At 41.2% G+C, this 25,520-nt stretch overlaps 1 protein-coding gene across 1 annotated transcript in view; it reads right to left on the reverse strand.

Moving 5' to 3' along the window:
- The window catches only part of CLSTN2 (calsyntenin 2), a 406,755-nt gene extending 382,246 nt beyond the window's left edge, over nucleotides 1–24,509 (reverse strand). The window contains exons 1-3 of the mRNA XM_054983897.1: nucleotides 24,446–24,509; nucleotides 23,758–23,817; nucleotides 21,884–22,006 (exon numbers count right to left, since the gene is read on the reverse strand). Coding sequence (XP_054839872.1) covers nucleotides 21,884–22,006; nucleotides 23,758–23,817; nucleotides 24,446–24,509 — 247 coding nt within the window. The remainder of the gene's footprint in view (nucleotides 1–21,883; nucleotides 22,007–23,757; nucleotides 23,818–24,445) is intronic.
- Between the last annotated feature and the right edge of the window lie 1,011 nt (nucleotides 24,510–25,520).

Here is a 25,520-nt window from a genome sequence, read left to right on the forward strand (position 1 = left end):
AAATATGCCAAGAATGTATTATTTAGTTATGTATTATTTAGTTGTTAAAGTAAGTAGGAAGACAGAAGGAGCACTGTGTTATATAGATAAGCTTAGAAGAAAGTGAAAGATTATGTTTGACAGATAGAATAAATTTAAAATGAGTAAGGGAAAAGGGACAAGGGGTTGGAAAACTGTTGGAAGTCAACAAAAGGGGGGGAAAGGGAGGGGGTTAGAATTGGAAAAATTAAAGGAAACTGATTGTAATGTACAATTTAATGATATCTAATCCAATAAAATTATTTAAAAAAAACAAAAAGGGGAGACAAAAAGCATTCTTTATCTCATCCTACTGTCGCTCCCCCTAACTGAGGCACTTCTAGCCCTTACCTAAGACTGGAATTTCAAAGTACCCCTTATAAATAGGGAGCGTAAACTATCCCACCCACTAGCTTACTAAATGGATAAACCTGCTCTTTAAAGTCAAGCAAAGCATTAGTGTATCACAAGGTTAGATAAACTGACTTCAGGTATAATTTAATTTGATCTGGAGTGATGAAAATATAATGTATGACATATAAAATGCATTGCATTATTTTTAAAAATCCATAGTTTATCATGAGAAATGAGATAGGTTTCAGTTTTGTAGCAAAGCTGTCATAGTTGACCCAGTGACTTGATGCTATTAATATGACAACCCTTTAACTAGGATACTCTGAAGTGGCACTCTGAAGAATTCAGTCTCGTCCTTGAGAGAGTGTTAAGCACACCCCGGTGCCTTGAGTGTCCCTCGAGCCAAATTACAGTGAGAAAGACACACCAGGAGTTCTGTTTATGAAGCAAGATAGAGGGTTTAATTTAAACAATGGAGGAGCAATTTACACAGGAGTAGAAGGTCTCCTCATGTCCAAAGCTCATCAGAGCTACAATAGCAGTGCAAAGTAATTAATACTTTTTGACTAATTATAATATTTGTTATCTTATTGGCTCGCAGAATGCAGGGGTCCCCCATTGGCATAGAAAGGGGGCCTCCTATCTTGACACAAAAGAAGCAACTTAGGTCAGCTCCATAATTTGAGAAATTGCAAGATTGCAATTTCCTATCTGTCCTTGGCATTATCTCTAGGAAGAACATCTTCCTCCTTTTCCTCACCCATTTCCTCTTATGGGCCTACTCCTGCCCCCTCCTTTTTGCCAATGTTACTTTTAACGGCACCATGAAGTCTCTTCTTTTGCAATCTTGGGGCTTTCAAAGAGCTGCGTTTTGTGGGTGGAAAGGAATGTACCCCCAGTTCTGCAGTTTCTCTCTTTCCCAGCCTTGAGAGAGAGGTTGCTAATTCTGGCTGACCTAATTTGCAACATTTTGCATTAACAGTTCTTACAAAGAGCTTTTTGTATTCTCAGTGTTCAAAACAATGATTTCCATTTTTATAGGGGAAAAAATCGAGCTGAAGAAACACTTTATTTAACATCCCCAATTGTGCTTTCTGAATGTTATGTGAAACAATAGAATGCTACATATCAGCTGGATACCACCTTTGTTCTTTTGCTTTGATTTAGTTTACAAGACAAAGCAACTGAATTCTTTTCTGGCATTCTCTTTTGTCTCAAATAGGACAATTACTTCTAGAGGTTCTACAACATAACAATATTCGATTTATATACTGCCCTTCAGGACAACTTAACACCCACTCTGAGCGGTTTACAAATATGTTATTATTATCCCCACAACAATCACTCTGTGAGGTGGGTGAGCTGAGAGAGCTCCGGAGAGCTGTGACTGACCCAAGGTCACCCAGCTGGCTGCAAGTGAAGGAGTGGGGAATCAACCCCGGTAACCAAATTGCTTCCTGCAGCTGTCCCCTGATTGGCTAAGACCTCTTACCCCACCACAGTGTCTTGTGTCTATTTGCATTTATTTCAAATATCTACAGTAAACTTCTCCTAAGAAGTCTGCCATGCTCTGGTGATATTTCTAAGCTCCGGTATCTGCCATATTGCATAGTTATAAGTGGCATGAATTTGTGAAGGCACACCAAGAGTTCAAAAAGCATGCAATATATACATTGTCTTGTCACTTAGAACACATCTAAATATTGTTAGATATTACACATTGTAAAGAAACTGGCCACTCTGGCCTGAAGAAGCATTAGGCCTGCTGTCAAGTCTCTGACGCATTATGGCCCATGACAATGACTTTGCCACTCTAATTGCCCAGGAGCTGATAGGGCTGTTACTGGAGTCTCCAAAGTCAGGAAAGCAAGTTCAAAACATCCCAGCTAACTAGGCTTAACTGACCCAGCTGTGCTTCTCATGAGAGATGGTACATTCTCATCAAAATGCCATGTAGGTTTGACGTTACTGCAGATTGCCAACCTCATGCGATTTGTGGGGCACTGATTGGCTGGTGGGATCTGTCCAGGCAATTGCTAGGCAATTGGGCATGTATTGGAAAAGTCAGAGGTTTTGCTCTTACATCTGCTTTTAACTGTGCCCTTGCCTTTGTTCTGCAGGTTCTCTTTGAAGCTCTTATGGATTGCACCTATGTTTGATGCCTTGGACTTTGAAACTGTGTTCCTGATTAAAAATGCTGTGTGATACCTGCGCTGCAAGTTACTATCATGACTTAGAACTCTGGCTGGTATGTATAGTGTAAGTTTTAAGTTAGTTTTATCTTTTTTTCTATTTTTGTGCAGAGTTTTCCAAAATATAATGTTTTATGCACCATTTAAACAAAATATTTATTTCTGAGTAGTGTTTCTTTTTCCCTGGCTTCAACCTAAACCAGTGTCATAGACCTGTTTGATCCAGCTACCTATGTAACTATTTTGTGGGCGACTCAACACAGCTGACTCCCAGGGAACACACAGTAAAAGACTAAAGGCTTGGTTTCCCTGGTCTCTGAGCTGGGACTTATGGTTGCCAGTCCCCCGCTGGGTGAGTCATACAAGACATGTAGCAGCAAGTCATCTGGTGATTATGGTGGGCCATCCCTAGAAAGGGCCATACTCTCTCCCCTCTCCCACTGCCTTTTATTGACAGAAACCAAGGCTTGAAGACAGGCAATATTTCTGTAGTTGCCTAGCAATAGCCACTAAGGGCATTCATTTCTTAAAGCAGTCAGCTGCTTCTATTACTTGATGGAAGGTGTTAACTCCCTGGTGTAGATTTTTTTTTTAATTTCAGATTTTTCAGCAAACCTAGGGCATTTTTCAGTTTTGTCTGTTCACTGCTCCAGTCTCCGGATCTAAGTATTTACATATTTGGCCACAATGAGAATCATATATATTGATGTAACATTCTAACAGTGCAATTTTAAGAACACTTTCCTGAGAGTAAGCCCCATTAAGAAGACTTGAGACAGCTTCTGAGACAAGCTGCTTAGGCTGGCTTAGGAGTTTACAAAATTTCCAAGTTTTGCTATTCAAGATGTGAAAGAAAAGCAAGAATGGAACAGATACTAATCTAGATCATACAGTAACAAAATAAATACAGTTAGAAAGAATTACATTATTTTTATTATATGAGCAACTCAATGACTAAACCTGAGCACCAGCTTTCTACTGCCATTTGCAGCAGAGCAGCCATTTTAAAACTCATTGTAGAGAGATAAGATTGCTTCTCTGCAGTAAAGTAAGAATCATCATGCCTTCTGTTTCCTCAGATTTCCAGGTAGTTGTGGGAACATGATACCAGTCACCTTACCATATGAGCAGGAACTTATAAACAACTTGTCTCCACCTGGCTTGAGTTGCATTTCTGTTTGCAAATGGCTATTTGTTTAATCTACTAATTCTGGTCCTCCTAAAGAATGTAATCAATCTGATAATCACCTTGTATCTCCAAATGGTGATTTATACATTTTATGCTGGCAGATTATGGTCACAAGAGATGCTTAATTAAGATAATTATTACTTGTGATAACTATTCTGTATTTATACAACCCTGTTTCAACCTTTTCTTCTTTTCCCCATTTACCAACACTACAGAGAACCTTGAATACAAAATAGACTAGCTTCCATAGTCTGGAATGCAATAAAAATGTAATTAAAGTAATAAGAGTTAGAACAACCATCACCAGTTCCTAACAGTGTTTGTGAATTAGGCTTGCCAGCTTCCTGGAAAAAAAATCCCTGTCTCTTTAATAGAGGATTAATGGGATATTATTTACCAGGGCCGTTTCCAGACGGCCCCCCGCCTCGCGAAACGTCGCGCGTCGTTGCGCGTCGTTGCGCAGAAAACGCGAAATATCGCATTTTCTCGCGCGAGTTTTGCGCGACGTCGCGCAAAACTCGCGCGAGAAAACGCGATATTTCGCGTTTTCTGCGCAACGACGCGCGACGACGCGCGACGTTTCGCGAGGCGGGGGGCCGTCTGGAAACGGCCCAGGTGATATTATTCACTTCTATGTCATGAAAAGCTTCAGCTGCCCATTTCCACATATTATGCCTCCATTAAACATACTGACACAGATCTCTCTATGGAACAGGATGAACTATCAGCATTCTTTGGTATGCTAAACTATAAAGAATTCATGTTCCCGGCCATTACTTTAATAAAGACTGGTTTTAGATAATTGCATAGATAACCTTTAGCAGTCAGCAAAGGATTGGCCCCAAGTGCAATAAAGAAATGCATTATAGTCCTCCAAAGAGTCTCTATAGATCCCTACACTGCACTTTCAACCAGAAGTAACAAAAGGGCAAACTGCCTTATAAACTGCCTCAAGACTCGATGTGGAGATATTAGATTGTAATCTGATTGGTTTGCACTTTGGGTGTGATGCCTTCTCTTTAAATTTCAACTTGAGATGGAACTAATGCCATTTCTTCAGCACTTTAAAAAAAATGATTATATATCTCAAGGGAATCAGACACTAACTACTTTTATTCATGTGGCCTCTGAACAACATACTAGTTATATTAATGCTTAGTTATCACCATATCTAATTGCAAAGGCCCCAGGCAAATTTATGCAATGGGGCAAAGCTTGTCATAAAGGGAAGAGATGCTTCTACAGAAAAATAAGAACCCTCCTAAAACCCCGTATTGTGGCAAAAGGACTTTGGAAGTAATTTTAGGCAGCCATAGCAACTTAAACCAGATACTGAAGATTATTGGCAATTTCAACTAGAGAAAAAAGAGAGAAGGATGAAGATGATGGTGTGGAGAACAAAGTGTGGGGGGAGATGAGTGGAAGAATAGGAAAACTCCTCTGCAACTCCTTCTGAGCCAACTGATAGTTCATTGATATGAGCAATAATCCTTTTTGCAAAAAAACCTGGTTGTTTTGACATTAGCTGACTATAGTATCTCCTGACGTATAAATTGCTTCCCTCAGCATTAGAAGGAACCATATACTGCCACAGGATTATAGATCCAGAGGAGTTAGCCGTGCCACTGGATTCTTTTCTATTTTACCACAGGATTATCTTCCAAATTCATAGTCAATAAAAATATTATGCTGATGACGCTGTGGTTAGAAGTGTACAAAAACAATTTGGATTTGTCTTAGGGTTGCCAAATGCCTGGAGAAAAAATATATATCCTGTTATTTTAATAGGTTATGTTATTTGCCTCCATGCCATGAAAAGCTACAGCTGTCTGTTTCCAATTAAGCCTCTATTAAAACTACAGAGTATCTTTCTCCAGGCTTATTATCAACTCTATTTGGATTCAAAGTGGGTACAGGGAAGTGTGACAACAGTGACGTGTGAATTTCCACTTGCCTTGGCTGGAAGACTGGCCAATGCGGGCCCTCCTCCCGCTCCCCTTGGCTGGAAAAGCAGCCAGTGTGGCAGGGAGCATTTAAATGCCCTGCACTGTTCTTCCCTGCTGAGGCAAGTGTGAGGAGGAACCCCCTCCTGCCACTTGCCTCGGCTAGAAGAGCAGCCAGCGTGGTGCAGGGCATTTAAATGCCCTACACCGCTCTCCTAGCCCAGGCAAGCGAGAGAAGGAACTCCCTCCTCCCAATTTCCTCCGCTGGAAGACCAGCCAGCACAGCACAAGGTATTTAAACACCCCACACTGCACTCCCAGCCCAGGCGAGAGGGAGGAGGGGTCCCTCCTCCCGCTCACATCAGCTGGAAGAACAGCTAGTTCGGTACAGGGTTTTTATTATTATTATTTTTTTAAAAAAGGAAATACAGAAAAAGTAAAAAGGGGAGAAGTGTAACAATCAAGACAAATATACAACGGTGTGCTACAATTGTTAAAATACAGAATACCAAAATCATAATCTTTATCAATATTAGAGTAGTAATTAAAATGATTTCCCACTAATACGGCACATAAAAATTAAAACCTATTCCAGCTAATAATTTAATAATAGAAAACTCATTATTTCATTGTTACTGCAACTTATCCTTTCCTTTTTAACAATAACGGTTATTAACAACAGCACAGTTTATTACTCCATGCAAGTTATTATCATAGCCTTTAGCATTAATATAAAGGCTTTAGTATAAAGCCTTTAGCATTAGTATAAAGTACGTCGACCAGGGCCAGGGCCTTTTCAGTCCTGGCCCCGACCTGGTGGAATGCTCTGTCTTGCGAGACAAGGGCCTGGCAAGATTTGCTTGCATTTCGCCGGGCCTGTAAGACAGAGCTATTCCGCCAGGCATATGGCTAACGCCGGGCAGTGCCCGCCCCCCCCCGTGAAGGGGGGGGTTAAACCATCACCCCTATGCAAACGCAGAGGCATGTATGAACCACTGGGCAGCATGAATTGTTATATTTAATGTTTTTAAATGTTTTTAAATGTATTATTTAATGTTTTTAAATGTTTTTAAACATGTTTGTATTTGTTATCCGCCCTGAGCCTGCGAAAGCAGGGAGGGCAGAATATAAATATAATAAATTAAATTAAATTAAAATTAAATTAAATTAAATAAAAGTTTCTAACTTATTTCTACTCCATATCTTAAGAAAAGGGAAAGAAAAAAAATCCTTATTTCACTTCTGTTTATCATTACCTTTTACTTATACTTTACTTATCAAGAAAAATATTGTCTTTATGCTAGTATTTCCATATTATACAGTCTATTCTAGCAATTATTTATTTGTTCTGCCAATTATATTTATATAACTAATTATCTTACAATTAGATTTTAAAAATCATTTTCAAATTTACAACACTAAAATATCTTATAAATTTTGTCCATTATAAGCGAAATATTGTCGAAGGCTTTCACGGCTGGAGAACGATGGTTGTTTTGGATTTTCTGGGCTGTATTGCTGTGGTCTTGGCATTGTAGTTCCTGACGTTTCGCCAGCAGCTGTGACTGGCATCTTCAGAGGTGTAGCACCAAAAGACAGGGATCTCTCAGTGTCAAACTCAGTGTCAGGTTTGACACTGAGAGATCCCTGTCTTTCGGTGCTACACCTCTGAAGATGGCAGTCATAGCTGCTGGCAAAACGTCAGGAACTACAATGCCAAGACCACGGCAATACAGCCCAGAAAATCCAAAACAACCATAAGCGAAATATTTTCCCCATTTCTTTTTAAACTCTTTAACTGGCTTTCTGTCAATATAATTTGTCAATTTTGCCATCACAGCATATTCTGACATTTTATCCTTCCAGACGTCTCTGGTTGGGCATTCTTCTTCTTTTCATTTACTTGCCATTACTACTCTTGTCACCATCAACAAATACTGAAATAATTTGTGTAGTGTTCTGTCAACATTATCTGGCATTATTCCCAGCAATCTAGTCTGAGGTTCCATGGCACAATTAATTCTTAAAATCTTCTGAATCTCCACATGTATATCTTTCCAGAATTTTTTACGTTTTTTACATGTCCTCTACAGATGAAAAAAGAGCCATCTGCTTCTGTACATTTCCAGCATGCCCCTATATATTTCTTATCCATTTTTTTCAATATCTTTTGGTGTAATGCACCATCTAAAAAACATCTTGTACCAATTTTCTCTAAGTGTTTGGCTTGCTGTAAATTTTATGCCCTAGTCCGTATGTTTCCCATTGCTGAAATGTTATTTCTTCTCCAAAATTTTGCATCCACTTTAACATACAAACTTTAATTTGTTCAGTTTCTGTATCATATTGAAGTAGAACTTTCTACATATGCCCTGCACCACTCTTCCCTGCCAAGGTGAGGGGCCAGCACAGCCAACATGGTGCAGGGCATCCCGTGCTGATCTTCCAGCCAGGGCAGATGGGAGGAGGAGGGGGGTCCCTCCTTCTGCTCGCCTTGACTAGAAGAGTGGCCAGTGTGGCATGGGGCATTTAAATGCCCCACACCACTCTTCCCTGCCGAGGTGAGCAGGGGTCCCTCCTCTCACCTCAGCTGGAAGGCCAGCCAGCACAGCACAGGGCATTTAAATGCCCCACGCTGCTCTTCTAGCTTAGGGGAGTGGGTGAACGGGGTCCCCTTTCCTGCTCACCTCGGCAGGAAGACTGCCAAGATTCTTCCCTGCCGAGGCAAGCAGAAGGAGGGGGTCATTCCTCCCTTTTGCCTTGGCTGGAAGACCAGCCAGCACAGCACAGGGCATTCAAATGCCCCGTGCTGCTGTTCCAACCCAGGCAAGCAGGACTTGGCTGGAAGACCTGCCAGCACAGCGTGGGGCATTTAAACGCCCCATGCCACTCTCCTAGCCCAGGCGAATGGGAAGACAGGGTCCCTCCTTCCACTCACCTCAGCTGGAAGAGCAGCCAGCATGGTGCAGGGCATTTAAACGCCCCACGCCACTCCTCCCTGCTGAGGTGAGCGGGAGGAGAAACTCCCTCCTATCGCTTACCTCTGCTGACAGTGTCCTGGAGCATTTGAAAGCAGCTATACTTAAAACAGCACTTTAACCACCCTTGCTCCAACTGACTGGCAGGCCCACCAGTCAGTAGGAACAAGGGGGGATTTAAACTTTAAAGCACTCCCAGCACCGCTTGCAAGCAGCACCTGGAGTGCTTTACTCCCCCACCCCACTCCCACCCCACCCCGCCCATGTCTGGATTCACAGATGACAGATCAATGGACTGGCCAAAAATTCAAGGGGTCTGCGGAAAACGGCCATCTCACGACCCACTGGTTTGTGAACTCCAAACCAGGCTGAATCATGTCAAATTTTGTTCCGTTTTCTGGTCCGTGCCTCTAGTCTAAATCATTGGTAAATGGGAGGGAGAATGAAATGTAGCTACTATTAGTCCACTATACTATCAAAATAGGATATGATGACATGCAATTTTTGTCACCTGTTGTTGTTGTTTTTTACGCTATTGGTTGTATTCTTGTGGGGCACCTCAATTATAGAGATAAACAATATATTATTTTTTTCATTTCGTTAACTGTTTCAGGCCTCGTTCGAGGGAGAGGTGGTATAAAAGTCTAATAAATAAATCATTTTTTTATGTTGTGACAAATTTGGCATTTTATGACACACACAGACAGACAGACAGACAGACACTTCTTTTAGCTCTAAGTCTGTATAATCTAACTAACCAGTACCAAATATGTATACATGTTTTGAAGCAGCAAAACCAGAGTGTAACACAAGGTCTCAATATGAGAGTCAAGGGTACTGTACTACTAGCACAAGATGTCTGCCAGTACAAACATTGTGCTGCACCATTAAAGCAACACCATGAATTTGTTCAAAAGCTTAACAGGTTCTTGTCACACGAAGGACAAATCCTCAGACTTTAAAATGACTTTTTAAAGAAATTTTTAAAATGTAAACCTATAAAAACCTGTCACACAGGTTTTTAGTAAATTATTTTCTTAGTAAATAAGAAATAATTTTAGTAAATTATTTTCACAAATAAATTATTGGGATTATTTCCTAAATAAATAAAAGACACCTATATTTATGTTCCATTATACTTTTATATGCCATCCACCAAACAAACCAAGATAATGGCACATAAAAGAGTAATTAGTTTATATATATTTTCAAGGTTCACCAGGGATATCTGGCCTCTGATTACTATCATGTGATTACAGTCAGCACAGAATAGCTATATAAGATAATAAAGTCTGGCTCTGAAATGGTGCCAAAGTGGTCACTCGACTCAGTCTAGACATTTTGACCAGAAGAGTTAACTAAAACAGTTCATTTGCACTCAGCTGTCCCAATGACATTTCAATTTGAATTAAAATGAGCACAGACATTTTAAAGATTTTCATTTAAAGTCTCTGAAACCACATTAAAGGAAATGATTAGGGCTTTTTTTGAGCCAGAATGCCCCAGAACGGTATTCCAGCACCTCTAAAAATACTCACGTAATGTGAGTATTTTTAAAATGCCCCAGCAATTGTGGGCCCATTTGGGTCCTAATCCAGCGTGAAATGGCCAGGATCAGGCAACTGCTAGGGGGAGGGTTCCCCCACCCAGAAGCAGCTTGTTCCAGGCCATTTTGGACCCATTTCGGCCGTTTTGGGCCCATTTAGGCCATTTTGGGCTCAAAATGGCCAGGATTGGGCCCGAAACTGCCAGTATCAGGCCTGAAACATCCAGGAACAGGCCACTGCCTGGCAGAGGAGTGCTCTCCCATATGGCAGCAGTCTGTTCCAAGCTGATTCAGGCCTGATCTGGGCCCTTTCTGGCCCCTTTTCAGCCCCATTTGGGCCCTAAACAGCCAGGATCAGACCTGAAACAGCCAGGCTTGGAAGCGGAGTGCTCTTCCATGTGGCAGCAGCCTGTTCGAGGCTGATTTGGGCCAGATCCAGGCTGTTTGGGGCCCATTTTGGCCCAATTCGGCCTGGATCTGGCTGTTACTGGGCGGTGGAGTGCATCCTGTGCTGCAGCATCCCATTTAGGGCTGATTCAGGCCTGATCTGGGCCAAATTTGACCTGATGTGGGCTGAATCAGGCCCTCTATGGTGCACAGGAGCTCTCCTAGGGTGGCCACAGCCTGCGTGATGATGTCACTTCCCAGAAGCGATGTCATCGCGCAGTCTGGGAGCATGTACGTGCACTGGATGCACATGTACTAACTGGGGCAGCACCTCCTTCAGGGAGTTGCTGTGGTTGAGAGTTCCCCCACCTCATTCCCCAGAAAAAAAAGCCTTGGAAATAATTGACCTTAGAATAAGTATTTATTATAATTTGTTGAAGTGGTAGAGAGTGCCCTCCAGTCATAGCTGACATATGGTGAGCCCTTGTGGGGTTTTCATGGTAAGAGACTCACAGAGGTGGTTTGCCATTGCTTGCCTCTGCAACCTTGGTCTTTGTTGAAAGTCTCCCATTCAATTACTAACCAAGGCCAACCCTACTTAGTTTCTGAGATCTGATAGGCTATCTAGGGCCGATTCCAGATGGCCCTCCCCATCCCGAAACGTTGCGCGTCGTCGCGCGGAAAATGCGAAATATCGCGTTTTCTCGTGCAAGTTTTGCGCGACATCGCACAAAACTCGTGCAAGAAAACGCGTTATTTCACGTTTTCTGCACGGCGACGCGCGACATTTCGGGATGGGGAGGGCCGTCTGGAATCGGCCTAGGTCAAGGTATTGTTTGTGGTAAGCTTTTTTTTTCCCTTTCAGTTTGCTTCATCTTGTATATTAAAAGCCAAGTGGCCTCAATCTGCAGATACTTAAATTTGCCAACCTGTGATGTTTCTGCAAACTTGGAGGAAAACTCAGGTTTCCAAAAAATCTGAAACTTGGAACATTTATATTGAGGGTTTAAACTGCTCCCAAAATGGAGCATTTCTGCACAAGTGTTTACCTTCTCCAACACTGTCATTGCCAAGAACTGTGAAGGGCCCTCCAGTAGCAGCAATGGAGTCTAGGACCCAGTGACAAAGGCAGGGAGTCGTAAAAGGTCCACCAGAGGCAATGGTGGGGCGGGGGTGAGAAGAGATCGGGCCTTACCGGTTAACAAGGTGGAGAGCTAGTCAATCTGCCACCACAATTACGCTAGGGAGATAGCCGGGGAAGGGGGAAACATGTCACAGGAAAACTAAGGATGGCTGAGCAGCAGGGGATGATGGAATCTCCCCCCCCCCTCCCCGTTTGCAGGCAAAAGGCCATCCAGGACAAAGAAGCCCACTTAGGAATGGAGATGGCACAGTTGTATGTATTTTGCAGAAACTGATAATAAATTGGTATCAATGATTAACAGATTATCAGTCAAAAGTTTTATTTAGTTTTATTCTGACATGTAGAACATGCAGTTAATATTAGTGCTTTCTGCACACACCAGGTTTTCTGGATATCTGATCTACAGGGGCTGAATCCACTTGGGGCCTCTGTAATTCAGCACTTGAGGAGTCAAGCTGAAATGGTGTCTATTGAGTTTTTTTCTGCACTAGAAAAATGCCACGTTTCTGCTGTGGGATTTCTGAGTAACTGTTAAGGGATTGATTTTTCGGAGGACCTCTCTCCTAAAATCCTGTGTGAGCATTATTGAAGCTGAATACCCACACAAGAGGCAAACCTGCCTCAGTGGCAAATTCTTTCTTCCTCACTTCTGAGATTAGGCTGCTAGGTCACCATGATTTCAACACAGGCGAGAAAAGTCTCTGAGCAAACTGTAAAAAAAAAATTAATTGTTTTTGATCTGTAACTAAGATTTTAGCCTTGAACGTGTTACTTTCCAGAAGCATTTCAAACCCATAACAAAAGTATGACTTCAGCATTGAAGAGTTTATATTACATTGAGATCCGACTGCCTTGTCAATCAGGCTTTGGGCGCCATGTATCCTGAGAAATGTAAGAGCGTCTGCAAGGAATATGACTGCACTGTTGTGACTCACTTTGTTCATACATACTATGTGCAAGGATTGGTATGCTTGTTCCTGTGGCCCAGTGCCATTCACATGGCCCAGGAAGTGTGAACTGGGTCATATATTAGACATAAAGTTTATTGATCAGAACTTATAGCAGAAGAGCAACAAAACAAGAAGCCTTAAAGTAAATTTGGAAACATACCTATGTGAACATTGCAATGGTCCTAATTAGTCCTGCTAGCTACGTACCCTATATCTGACAGGGGCTATTCCTTGTCCAATTGGAGAAACTCACCTTTGTATGACTTTGCTTTGTTTCTAAAGCCTCAGTGTTAGTGGCAGAGACAAATGAGTTTTTGAAGCTGCCTCAAGACAAAGGAAAGGCTAACATTAACCAGCTAGCTGAGAAACATATTCTGGTTCCTGTGTCTAAAAGCAGATCAAAAACTACAGTGCTTGAGGATCCTCAAACCATAAACAGTTTGCTTACTGAAAGCTAAAGCATATGCCCTTTGCTAAAGGGTATCAACAAAACACAAGTCAACGGTGCTCTGGTGATGCCATATATTTTCTTAAGTGGTTTTTCTTCTTAGTAACAAACAATCTGAGACAAAATACATTTATCCTGACTGTCTCATATGACCTTAAACACTTTCAGTATCTGAGAAATACATTTTAACACATTTTCCATCAAATTTGTCTTAAAGCCAAAAGTACATTTGACAGAACACCCATATTGATTTTTTTTACAGACAAACCCAAAGCAATCTCTCTCAAAATGGTTAACATTCTGAACTGATTTCTCTATATGACAAAGAGATGTTTCACAGAGAACACCTTTCCAACCTGGAAATAATCTTTTGGGGGGTAGAAAAATACACCATAACAAAAAAAAACATCCAAGGGCCACTTCAACATGAATTTATCATCCACATGTTGTCCTTTCTGGCTATGAAGCCAGAAAGGAAATGAACAAAAAATGACTCTATGATTTTAAATAGTCAGTTGTGTCTGATGCATGCAAGATGAACTGGTTTCAAGAAACCTGGAGTCAGATCCTGTAACCATGAATGAAAGAGCCAACCATGAATGGAATCTTTCCAGAAGCAAACTGGAAGTCAGTTCAGATGGAACAACTCTAAAAGAATATGGTCTCCAACCCACTCCAGAGAGCATTCTTGCATTAACATTCTGTACCAATTGCAGTTTCTGGAGTTCTTTAAGGGAAGCCCCACATAGAAGTCACTGCAGTAATCTAGTATCGATATTACCATACTGGCAAGATCTGTTTTACCTGGAATGGCTGCAGCTCAAAACTGGTGGAATGTGCATATGATGACCACTGCTATCTGCTTCTAAAACAGGACGGCTGGGTCCAGTAGCTTCCCAGGCTACAAACCTGTACCTTTGGAGTAGTGCAACACCATCCAGAACAGGAGACACCTCATTTCTTGGGTCAGTCCATCCAGTCACCATTTGGGATTATGCTTTAATTTATTGACCCTCATCCATCCCAAAACTGCTTCCAGGCACTGATTCAAGGTTTTCACGGGCTCCCTGGGATCTGGTGAAAGCTACAGAGCTGATTATATAGAGCTGATACATTATGCCAAGTGCTGTTGGCATTTATGTTTTATCTCACTTAAAGATTTATTGCTTTGATCATTAGTTATAAATTTTGTTGTTGTTTAACTTATATTTTAAACCACTTTGGTTTTAATTAAAGGAAAGCACCATGCAAACATGGACAAGGCAAATTATATTTTTGACGATCCCTGAATTGTCCAAGTTTATGTTAGACAACATTTAGTGAAGAGAGAAAGTGTTTGTGAAAATTAATGACGTTATCATCAGTACAAATTTAGTTCAATTTCTCTTGTACTTATTGTGATTATTATTCTTTTTTACAACTTATTATAATAGTCTAATTAGATTGTGCAATGCAATTCTGCACAGTTTGTGTCCTTGAGAAAGGACACAGTGGTCAAGGCACATATATTACTCCATCTGAATTATCTCTGAAATCTTAATGCATCTGAACCAAGTTCTTAATCCTTTAAAACCATCTAAATGTTTCACTTTTCTATAACAAACTGGTAGGTTCATTAGCAAGCCCTCAAGTGACTGGGTTATTTTAACTGGAGGAAGTTTTAAATTAGCCCACTTTATCTGTGTTATTAACATTGGTAGCAGTTCTATAATTTAATACAGTCACAAAATTGGGCTGTTGCTTGAAAAAATCCAAGACACAATACATATATTAATCTCTATAGCATCTCAGGTTGTCATTTTCCCACTTCTGGTGGGCAAACTCTCACTTAAAGCCCCCACTTATCACCTTGCGGGAATTGAGAAGAATGAGTAAAAATGGCCACCATAAAGATCATAGAGAATGGAGGCCAGTCTAGAGCCTCATCCTTGCCTTAAAGTCTAACATGCTCTGGACCACCCCATTCACAGCTGTGGAGCTACAGATGAGATAAAGTAGGTTCCATTCTTCCTCTCACCATCCCGATTGGCCCTGCTCCCACTTCCTCTTGTCTCTTGGTGGAAAACCCTCCTAAAGAGAGAAAGTTAAGTGGTGGTACCAGCATGAACTGTGCTAGTGCTGGAACCACTCATCTGCTCCAGGGTGCTGCCAACTCTTCAGGGAGGCATTGAGCCCACCCACCACAGCCTGCCTGGTGCAGCTACAGCCAGGGTACCTTGCCATCAGTTGCGCTTACTGGCATTAGCTGCAGCAGCCACCTCCTGCTCCACTTCTTCCAGGCTGAGTGCCAGCTGTTCAGGCTGAACCACTTCATCCTGGACCGGTCAGTGTGGTGTTGCTTCTGGGGCCAAGTAAAAAAATGGAAGCATTCAACTGAAAATACATGCCAATCAGTTGCAAAATCTCTCTCTGGCACTGCAGAATATGGCTGGGGGGCGTGCCATCACAGGAGGGAACAGGTTTTTGAAAGTGACCTGGAAATTGCATCACAGGAGATAACATCACAAAAATCACATCATAGTCTTGATAAGTACCACCCCAAAATTTCCAGAGATTTTCTGAGCAATTCTAATGCAGTAACAGTATCTTTTTGCTGATACAGTCACTTTACTGAAATTTACAGTCTAAGAAAACTATGTAGATGCTTTTAAATGCACAGTTATTTCTCTCTGAGCAATGAAATTTAGATTATGTCTACTTTGGAAGAAGTTTATTTACTGATGAGCCCAGGAGTACATGAGAGAAATAGTGCTTTACAATTATGGAGTTCAGTTATCATTGTCTTTAGATTAGATATTGTACGCATACGAAAAGGAAAGGTTCTGTCACTGCTTTCTGTAGTTGTCCGTTACTAATACATGATGTGAATCTACTTACATAGTGACTGCCCTGATTTATGCAGAAAACAGGAGGAAACCATTAGATAGTGGTATCATGTATGCTTTTAGAGTATGAAAAGCTGAATGTGTCTCAGACAGTATATCAGTCCTGTCAGGTAGCTCGCTGAAGCCATTGATTAGCTGTTTTGCATTAGAGAACTGCTTGAACATAAATTCATATCCTTTTATACATACACCACCAATTACTATTTTAAGTTAACTTCCTCTTGAAGGGAAGGACCATGATTCGTTGGCAGAGCATCTGCTTTTGCATGGAAAAGGTCCCAGTCTCAATCTCCAGGATTTCTGGTTAAAATGATCAGCTAACAAGTGATGTCAAAGACCTGTACTTATGTCCTGAAAGAGACACTGCTAGTAAGAGAATAAAGTACTAACCTTGATAAGTCAATTGAATGAGCTGCTTCACACGTTCAGAGCTTAATAGTGAACAGGGCAAATCAACACAGACAAAATATATTTCTAAAATGTGTGCCCTGAATTTTAGATATAATTAAAATAACAATTACAGCATAGTTTAGTTTATAGCAGGATTTGGGGAAGAATTGTATTTCTACCAGCAGTGGACAATGGCAAAGCCTTTGGTAAAAATAAGCTATGAAATAAGTGGGAAAAGGGTAAGCAGCCATCTCAAGCAGAGGGCTTTTCTGCACATGAGGTTAAATCCGGTATTTATAAGTAGTCGCTCTGATCAATGTTGATTGTCCTTGGCCTTCCTGCCTTCTGCACTGTGTAGCACAGATTCGATTTGGTGTCTGGTTTTCATTCCAGATGTTAGAAGAGGCATTGGTGTAGTGTTCGGCTTTCCCAGCTTTGTGATCCATGTCACAATATTTTTTTTTTTACTTTGGTGCATATGTTGTAATGTTGCAGTGTTTCATCAACAGGTGCCCAGCATTCTCCTTCCCTTACAAGTTCTGCTATTGGCTGATTGGACAGGATTTTGGCACCCAGTGATGAAGCACCACTATTGGATGTACTCAGTCATGTGATCGTGGCGGCGGGAGGTGGGGGTGATGTGATCTATTGAGCTGCAGCATCTGCCCTTTTGTTAGCTCTCACAAAACTGAACCTGGAAAATCCTTTGAACTGTAAAAGTAGTAAATAAATACAATGAATAAATGAAATCTTCAACCAAAGTTGCACAAACGTGGGGTCTGCGCAACCCACAAGCAGATGTATTTTTATTGCATGGTCCAGTTGCAACACAGCAGCATTACAACCCTTTTTTAAAAAATGCTTCAGCATTGTGACACTTTAAAAAGTAAAAAAAAAAATTAAAAGGGGTGGGGTGAGACTTCTGGCATTCAGAAGGTATCAGTGGGCTATCTGTGACTGTGGACTGCTTAGACAGTAGTAAAAAGTAAACTCATGATAGAAGGAATATTAATGCACTAATGTTTCAGCGTTACTATTCTTTTTTTAAAATGAAAGGCAGAAAAGGAGTTCAGAGAGCTGAAGAGGGTGGGAGTGGTTACTGGCGGGCAGCCAACCAATCAGCTCCTGGGGAAAGGAAGGGGGGGAAGGAGAAGCAGAATAGGAGTAAAAGTTCAGTACATTCATAAGATGCATCAGTGGTGACTCAGCAGCGGCTTCCAAAAAAGTCATGGTATGAGCATGGGGGGAAAAAACTCGGTGAAAAGACAGAGAAAATTCAATTATGCATCTTATGCCTCCTTGTTATGTCTGTCTGTCTACATACATGCCATGATTGTGTTGCTGACATTTATTGTTTACTACTGCTGCCATTATGCTAAAGCCATGCTGCTGTATTAATATGTTGTTTGAAGCGCGGGAAAATGAAGTATAACACAGATTGCCTAATTTGAATTGCTACTTCTGTCAAACTCCGTGATGGAGTGCAGACCTGAACTGTATGGATTCTAATAAAGCTATTTCTTATGGAACCAATGTGTGTTCACTACAGATAGGCTTGAGGGATCTACCTGCCAGGGACTGATACTCCTTGACATGTGCAGAACTCTGGAGATCATGAGAAGCAGAATGGAATCTGAACTGCTACAATCTGACTATGCAGAAAGGCCCAGAGTCAGTAGGAGATAGTGAGGTTTTCTTAGTAGTCAGTTGTGGAGTCATTTTATTTTCTTCCACACATACCATAAATAACTAGGATTTTTGAGCAAGGATGCTGTTGACATTGTAGTGTGATTTTTTTTTAATAAAACGTGCATGCACTATATCAATTCTGCTAGAGGATTACCTCTCAACTACCTGAAAAAAGACAGCAATAGGGCATCTAATTCTTTAAAGTGGCCTATGTATTTGTGTGCTTGTGTTCAAGTAAACATTTGTCTCTGTATGTCAGAGGTTGGGAGAATAAGTATTTTCTCCCATCCCCCTCGATTCTAACCTTATCCCACTCACCCCCCCCCCATGATTATGTGGCATTGGTACTCCCAATCAGAGATGGGCATGATCCAAAAAAAATTAAGGATCCAGCTGATCGTGGATCGGGGCCAGCAAAGATCCCAAATAAACGATCCACACCGATCATCCGTTCCCGATCCATGGATCATGGATCGTGGATCGTGGAGGCAAAAGCGGAGGGGTGCCCCACTGTTCCCAGTGATACAGGAATGGTGGGTGATGCCGGCGGCATCTGTGTTTGTGTTTGCCCATCTGTGTTTGGCCGTCAGAGCTGCCTATCAGGGTTTGCAGGGATGAGATTGGAGTGCCCATGGCTACAGAACACCCCCTTCCCCCTCCCTCCCCTGGCTGTCTTCTCCCAACTGGTGACTGCTTTGCTGCTCCGTGGTTGGAAGGAAGCCCTGCTGATCAAGGAAAGCTGGGCTTCCATTCGGGTTTCCAGGGCGACAGAAGGAGGGCAAACACAGCTCAGGCATTCCCCTGGCTCCGTTGCCAGGGGAATAGATTGCTGGCGCCTGAGTGTCTGGATTCCCGATCTGAGCCCGATCGCCCCGATTCAGGCCCCTCCCGATCACTGGATCATTGGCCATGGACGATCATGATCCACCGGGTCACGATCGCACAATCGCCATTATCGTGGTTTTTTTTCGATCGTAATGCGGATCGTGCCCATCTCTACTCCCAATAACTGAATTTTAATTAAAAATCCAAAGGAGGTACAAGAAAATTCTTTGGAAGGCAAACATCCTGGTAAGATCGTAATATTATCTGTTGGGGAAAGTCCCCCCCCTCCCTGTCTTTTAGCAGCTAGTCAAGCAACAAGGCTCCTAGAGACGCCAAAGGAGCAAAAAGAGAGGAGAGGAAGAAGGACAGGAGAGGAGGAAAGTGAACCTGACCAAGTAGAGGCTGTGCTCTAAGTCAGGGTAGAAGAATCAAAACTCATTTATCTTCTCAGGGAGGAAAAGTGTCAAAGCCAGAGAAGAAAGGACACCAATCTTGGCAGCTTCCTCGAAAAATTTCAAGGTTGGGCAGCAGCTCTGCCTTGTTGACTATGACTTAGCATTTTTTAAAAAAATGTGGATGAGTATGAATAGGAGAGGACTGCTGGGAAAATTGCACAACCCAAAAATAACCAGAGAAAAGGGAAGTTAGCTGGTTTGTTGGTGTATACAAGAGTAATAGTAACTGCCTGTTGGCCATGGGAAAGTCAGCTCCACTCAGCTCGCTGCACACAGCATGAGGGGGTTTCAGGTGGAAAACAACATGGGGAGAGCAGGAACCCGCCCCCTCCTTGTGTTGGCCTTGACTAGAATTAGGCTTCCCAAAGCATTCTTAAAAGGCATGTCAAGACTCTACAAAATGGAGGCATATCCTTGGGGTAAATCTGGTGATGGCATCTTGTCTAGTTTGGCACTTAGGTGAATGAACTTAGGTCCCTAAAAAGGAATCTCTCAGAACTTGAAGGAAACAGTAAGGTACTGGTGAATATTGCAGATGTCAAGTATGTTTGCTTATAAAAAATGGTCTTAAGAGTGAGAAAATACCCTGGGACATCTTTTAGTCTGTAGAACTAAAAGGATTTGACTGATCACAGTATGAACTCAGAACAGTAAATCATTTTGTTGTTGTTTCCACAACCTGCAAACAAAACTTCTATAATAAGTAACTGTGAAAGAAGCTGTAAGCTATTTATTAAAGATACAAACTATGCTTTTGGAAGCAGGAAATTTTGTAGTCACATGAAAAGTAATCATGACAAAAATCAATGCAAAAATAGATATGCTTTGTTTGTTTATATCGGAGAAATAACTTACACATTTTCCCTCTAATATTATATAATGATATCCAGAAGGGAATCAATAAAGGGGATGGTAAAATTGAGAAGATATTTAAGTTATAATAATTGAAGATAAGTGGCCTCATCAATTAATTGGACAGATGAAAGTACCACAATGAACCAAAAAAAATCAGAATGTAGTTTATATACATCCCCACAGTAACAGTGAAAAGAGAATAAGCTAAGCATTGGAGGGTAACACGGATAGTAGTAGCTAAGCTATTAATACCCTAACATGAATATCAGGAAAACGTATTCTCAGACTTCCAATATGTGCCTGGTATAAACATATATATACAAAGGTAAAAACAGAAGTAACATTTCAGGTGTGTGGGGGGGATGGTTTTGCATACACATTTGCAGCATTCTAAAGCACTGGTTTTCGGGGTATGTTCAAATAATTTCCACCACATTTAAGATGTTACTTCTGTCTTCACTCTAGAATACAGAAATAATTGTTATTTTAAAACTATCCATGTACAAAGTTACTTGCAAAAATTAATTAGTTTGTGACAGAATAGATGGGTCAACAAAATAGGGGCTGGGATGATGGTGCCTTAAATGGCCATTCCTTTCTGCTACCCCCTTCCCCTGCAAAGCCACACATCGGTCTGATGGATACACCAATACAATTCAGTTCCATTTTATAGACTGCCAATAAACTCCATACCCTTGATAGGGAGGGGCTAGACTAGCATTATGAAATGCAGATCTGTGCAAACCTTAGTATGACAGATTCCACAGAGTAAAAAACTATGTCACTGTAACCATACTATGAGAAGGAAAAAAATACAACAATTGCACTGAGCAGTACTGTTCAAATTTTAAACATCATCTTTGAAACATATATTTTAGTCAGATAGGATACAGAGCTGTTGATATACCAATTATAAAACTAAACTACACAATCATACGGTGCAAATATTTTACAGATATGCATCATTTCTTGAAATATTATTCTCTTAAGGTGTTCATCTCACAGTATTTTTATTCTACTTTTTAAAATGTTCATTAGTGAAATATGTATGTAAGCAAATTAGTAACATGAAATGAAGAAGTGCCGTTCTAGATCAAGAATCATAATGTTGTCAATTACCTGGATTAATAAATGGACTGGAAACAGTAAATATTTTCTGCTGGCAGATATTTTTCACAACAATATTATCCAAAATCTTGTAACCCTTCATTTAATTCTCCTGCCTTGATTCTGACAGTTTAAAAACTCCTTAAAAAATTAAACAGGATGCAAGTACCTGAAAAATATTCCTTAAATAGTCACTAACTGCTGCTTACCAGCAAATGAATTTAGTTTACAAATCATAACTGACAATTCACATTAAACAAACTCCCAATTTATGCACCATCAAATATCTCTAAACAATTACAACTAGTACTAAAATTATTATTTTTCCTTCATAGCAAATGAACATCAGTTCAGAAACATGCCATATTTCAATGTCCATGAGCCTAGTTAGATGGTTTTGCAAATATAACAATGAAGCACAGCAACTTAGTTATGTGTTATCATTATAACGTAGACAGATTTCATACAATTCACTGGATGAGCTTTACAGAAAACTGATGAAGATATTCAGCTTGCATGATTTCCTACCTGCATAGGGAATAGGGGCATCTTTATCCAAAGCAACAAGTGGGGGATCCAAAATGACTGTATCATTGTTTTCAGTAATAACTCCGTGGTAAGAAGTTTCAATCCATGGCTTGTGCTTGTTCACTAGAGAAAACAAAAACAGATTTTATTAATATTTTATCCCATACTGATGGTTTGTTTCTATTTAAAAACAAAAGCTGGTTTTATTGTTTATTAAAGAGTTATGAACAATAGGCTCTCCTAAATTTAACTACAAGAAGAACTGATAATTCAATTGGATTAAGAGCAGAACCACAAGTGACAAAAGGCACAGATTGGACACTTGTTAGCTTCCCTCAAGTTTTGATGGGAAATGTAGGCATCCTGGTCTCGCAGCTTCGCGCTCTGACTGCTGTCCAATGGTCTTTTCAACTGTCACTTGTCCAACATTCCGCCAAGCTGCCTACATTTCCCATCAAAACTTGAGGGAAGCTGACAAGTGTCCAATCTGTGCCTTTTGTCACTTGTGGTTCTGCTCTAAGATGATTGGCATCATTATCCATATTCTTACACGCATTTCCTTTAAAGTTCTCAAAAGGGGAAGGAAATCTCTATAATTAAAAACAGAAAGTTGGACCCCAATAATCATGAATGGAACAATTTTACAAAATCATCAATTCTCCCTTCCCACCACAGGCCCTGTAGTTCTGCCAAAAGCTGAATGAGGAATGTGCACAAGTGATGGGGGTTTCCTGTCAGTTCCCATTCCTGCTCCCTCCACCGCTTGCTCCATTCCCTGAAATTCTTGAGGATCCCTGAACCATCAGGAATGAATTTTGAAGGGAGGGGGTTGTTTACTGGGATGGAAGTGGGAAAGGGAAATTGGTAAAAACTTTCCACAAATTCCCTTTGTTTGTGATTTTTTTTCAAAATGCCTACACCTAGTATATTTATTAAATTTTGAACATTATTAAAATACTTAACAAGAAGTTTAAATTGTCTCTCTCTATATTTTGCAACATCCAGTCTACATTTCCCAATGGCAGACTGTGAAGCACTGTGTGGATTTAGGCAGTGATCTGGCTCAGTAGCTGGAACATGGGCTGTCAGCCTGGCTCTTCTTCATTGCCGAATTTTATTTTTCTTTATTTATAGTCCACCTTTCTCACTGATAACCAAGGAAGATTACACAGATTATTTCCCCCCCCCCAGTCAGAATAAGAGGCAGACACAAGGCTTGGGTAATAAAGGGACACTTTTATTTAGGCAACAACATGAACTGCAACAACTAAAAAACCCTGGCAAGGGCCTAACCAGCGGTACATGTCAAGCCCTGGGGTCACTCCCCTGGACCCCGCCTTGACCTGTCTGGGCGAGACCCGCTGCCCCAGATGCGAGCCATCCACATGCATGGCTGGGATCCGGCCGGCCTGGCGGATGGTTTCCCCCTTAAAGCTCCAAGCACCTCTGCCGCGGAGCATGAGGGAAGGACTTGTCCAGGAGATCCCACCAGGCAGCCTGCCCTCTCAACTGGCCACCGCCAAGCATGCCAGCCGATCCTGACAGGCCCCTAATATCCCCACCAATGAGGATGTGCCAAGGGTACTCACCATCCCGCTAACATCCCCCCAACTAAATTCTGCCATTGATTGCCTATACAGCACCACCATAGTCCAATAGCCACAGCTCCAGCAAGCAGTACAAGGTAGGCAAAAAACTTCCTTCCCCAAGGTCAATCAGGGAAAGAAAGGAAAAATTCCTACCTGGCCCCCCAAAAGGCAACCGGTCAAAAACCTGCACTGCTACTGGGTGGGTCGAGCACGAGGCATCAAGTGTTGATGCAGAGGCAGAGCTGTCCTGTTAAGGCACTTAGCCCCACCCCCTTCCCATGTGACCCTTAGAGGCCAGGGAAACGCTGCCGCTTCTCCTCCGCAGCTGCAAATGCGGTCCCCGGCCTCAAGCCCTTGGCTGCTGGCCGGGTGGGGGCTGAATTATCATCCACTTTTCTCACTAATACCCAATGAAGATTACACAGATTATTTATAGTCCACCTTTCTCACTGATACCCAAGGCAGTAATTATAATGTAGACAGATTATACAGCTAGGACTTTCATTGAGCAAAATACATCATGATCCACATTTAGGACATTCAATGAAGAGATATAATAAATGTCCACATTTAGGACATTCAATAAAGAGATATAATGATCCACATTTAGGACATTCAATGAAGAGATAGAAAATTTGAAAACAAGTATAAAGCCAAATACAGAGATGAAATCTTTCTGAAACAAAATGTAAATAATCAACGTAACATAATTAACAATGTGGAAACTAGCCAATAAGAGCATATCTACATATACAGTATCCGATAGCATAGTCTAATCCCTGTCCCTTGCCAAGGCATCTCTCTCAGCTACTTCTTAACGATAATCTGGGTAAAAAGGCCTCCTGATTAATTCCGTTTTGCATAGTATGCAGAAAGTCGGGAGAATGGCAACTTTCCTGACCTTCTCTGGCAGGCCATTCCATGGAGGGCTACCACAGAGAAAGTGTATGTACAGGCAGTTGATTTTTCTCACCTGCTGGGTAGTATCTGCAGAAGGCTCTGTTCAGATGAGAGAAGCCAGGCGTATGCCTTTCCATTCTAGCAATATCCAGAAACACTAGAGTTTCCAGCAATTCCTGTCATGAACCACCATGGCCGGAGTCAGTTTCAGAAGCAGATTCCTCAGATTAAGACCAGAGGGACCCATGGGACAGGAGATGGGCTGGAGGTTGGGTATCGCCCACCCCCAGCAGTGGGATGGCAGCATTATTGCTAACCTTTACAGAAAAAATAAGCTCCTAAAGCAAGTATGGCACTGGCAACTCCATAAATATAGTACAGAGTTAAAAATATATGTCCCTTACTTCTTTTTTCCCTAATGCTGCACTTGTGTCACTGATTACTTATAGGTGATACTTCCTCAATGGTTTCCAGTTGTACTCTGATGATAACTCCAGAGAGGATGTTATGTGTTGCAGCAAAAATAAACAGAATTCTTGCGGCATTTTACTCGCTCAGAGAATTGTATTGATAACCTAATGATCTCTGTATCTTTTGGCATCAAACCTGAATTGTGTATATTTACATTTCACCCTGTACTTACTACATTCTATTACCTGACATTTGTTTGCTTTTCATGCCTCATGTATAATAAGGATACACTTATTGCAGCAGAAGAAGTGGACTGTAGTCTATGGCTTATGCTTAAATAAAGTTCCTTTAGTTTTTAAGGCACCACAAGACTCCTAATAACTCTGTTAAGTATCCAGGACAGCTTGGAGAAGTTGATCCTTCCCAGCAAGGGAGAAGGGACTGTCTGAGCGAATATGAATAAATACCATGTCTTGAGGATACTTTAATAACATCAGATATACAGCAACGAAAGTCATTTAAACATTAAAAATGTCTTGGTTTCACTAGACCTTCTGCATTTTCTAATAACCATAATAATCAGGTATGGCAGGGGATTTTTTCTAAATCAGCAATTTTGTCCTTTGGAGCATAACATGTGAAACTCGTAATGTAAATTATTAATTTTAAGAATTACCAGTAATTGCAGGGGTCCAAGGTTCCACCTATAGCTGGCTTTAATATATAGTAAGATGCAT

The sequence above is a fragment of the Eublepharis macularius genome, chromosome 6 (assembly GCF_028583425.1).
Source record: "Eublepharis macularius isolate TG4126 chromosome 6, MPM_Emac_v1.0, whole genome shotgun sequence".
Lineage (NCBI taxonomy): Eukaryota > Metazoa > Chordata > Lepidosauria > Squamata > Eublepharidae > Eublepharis > Eublepharis macularius.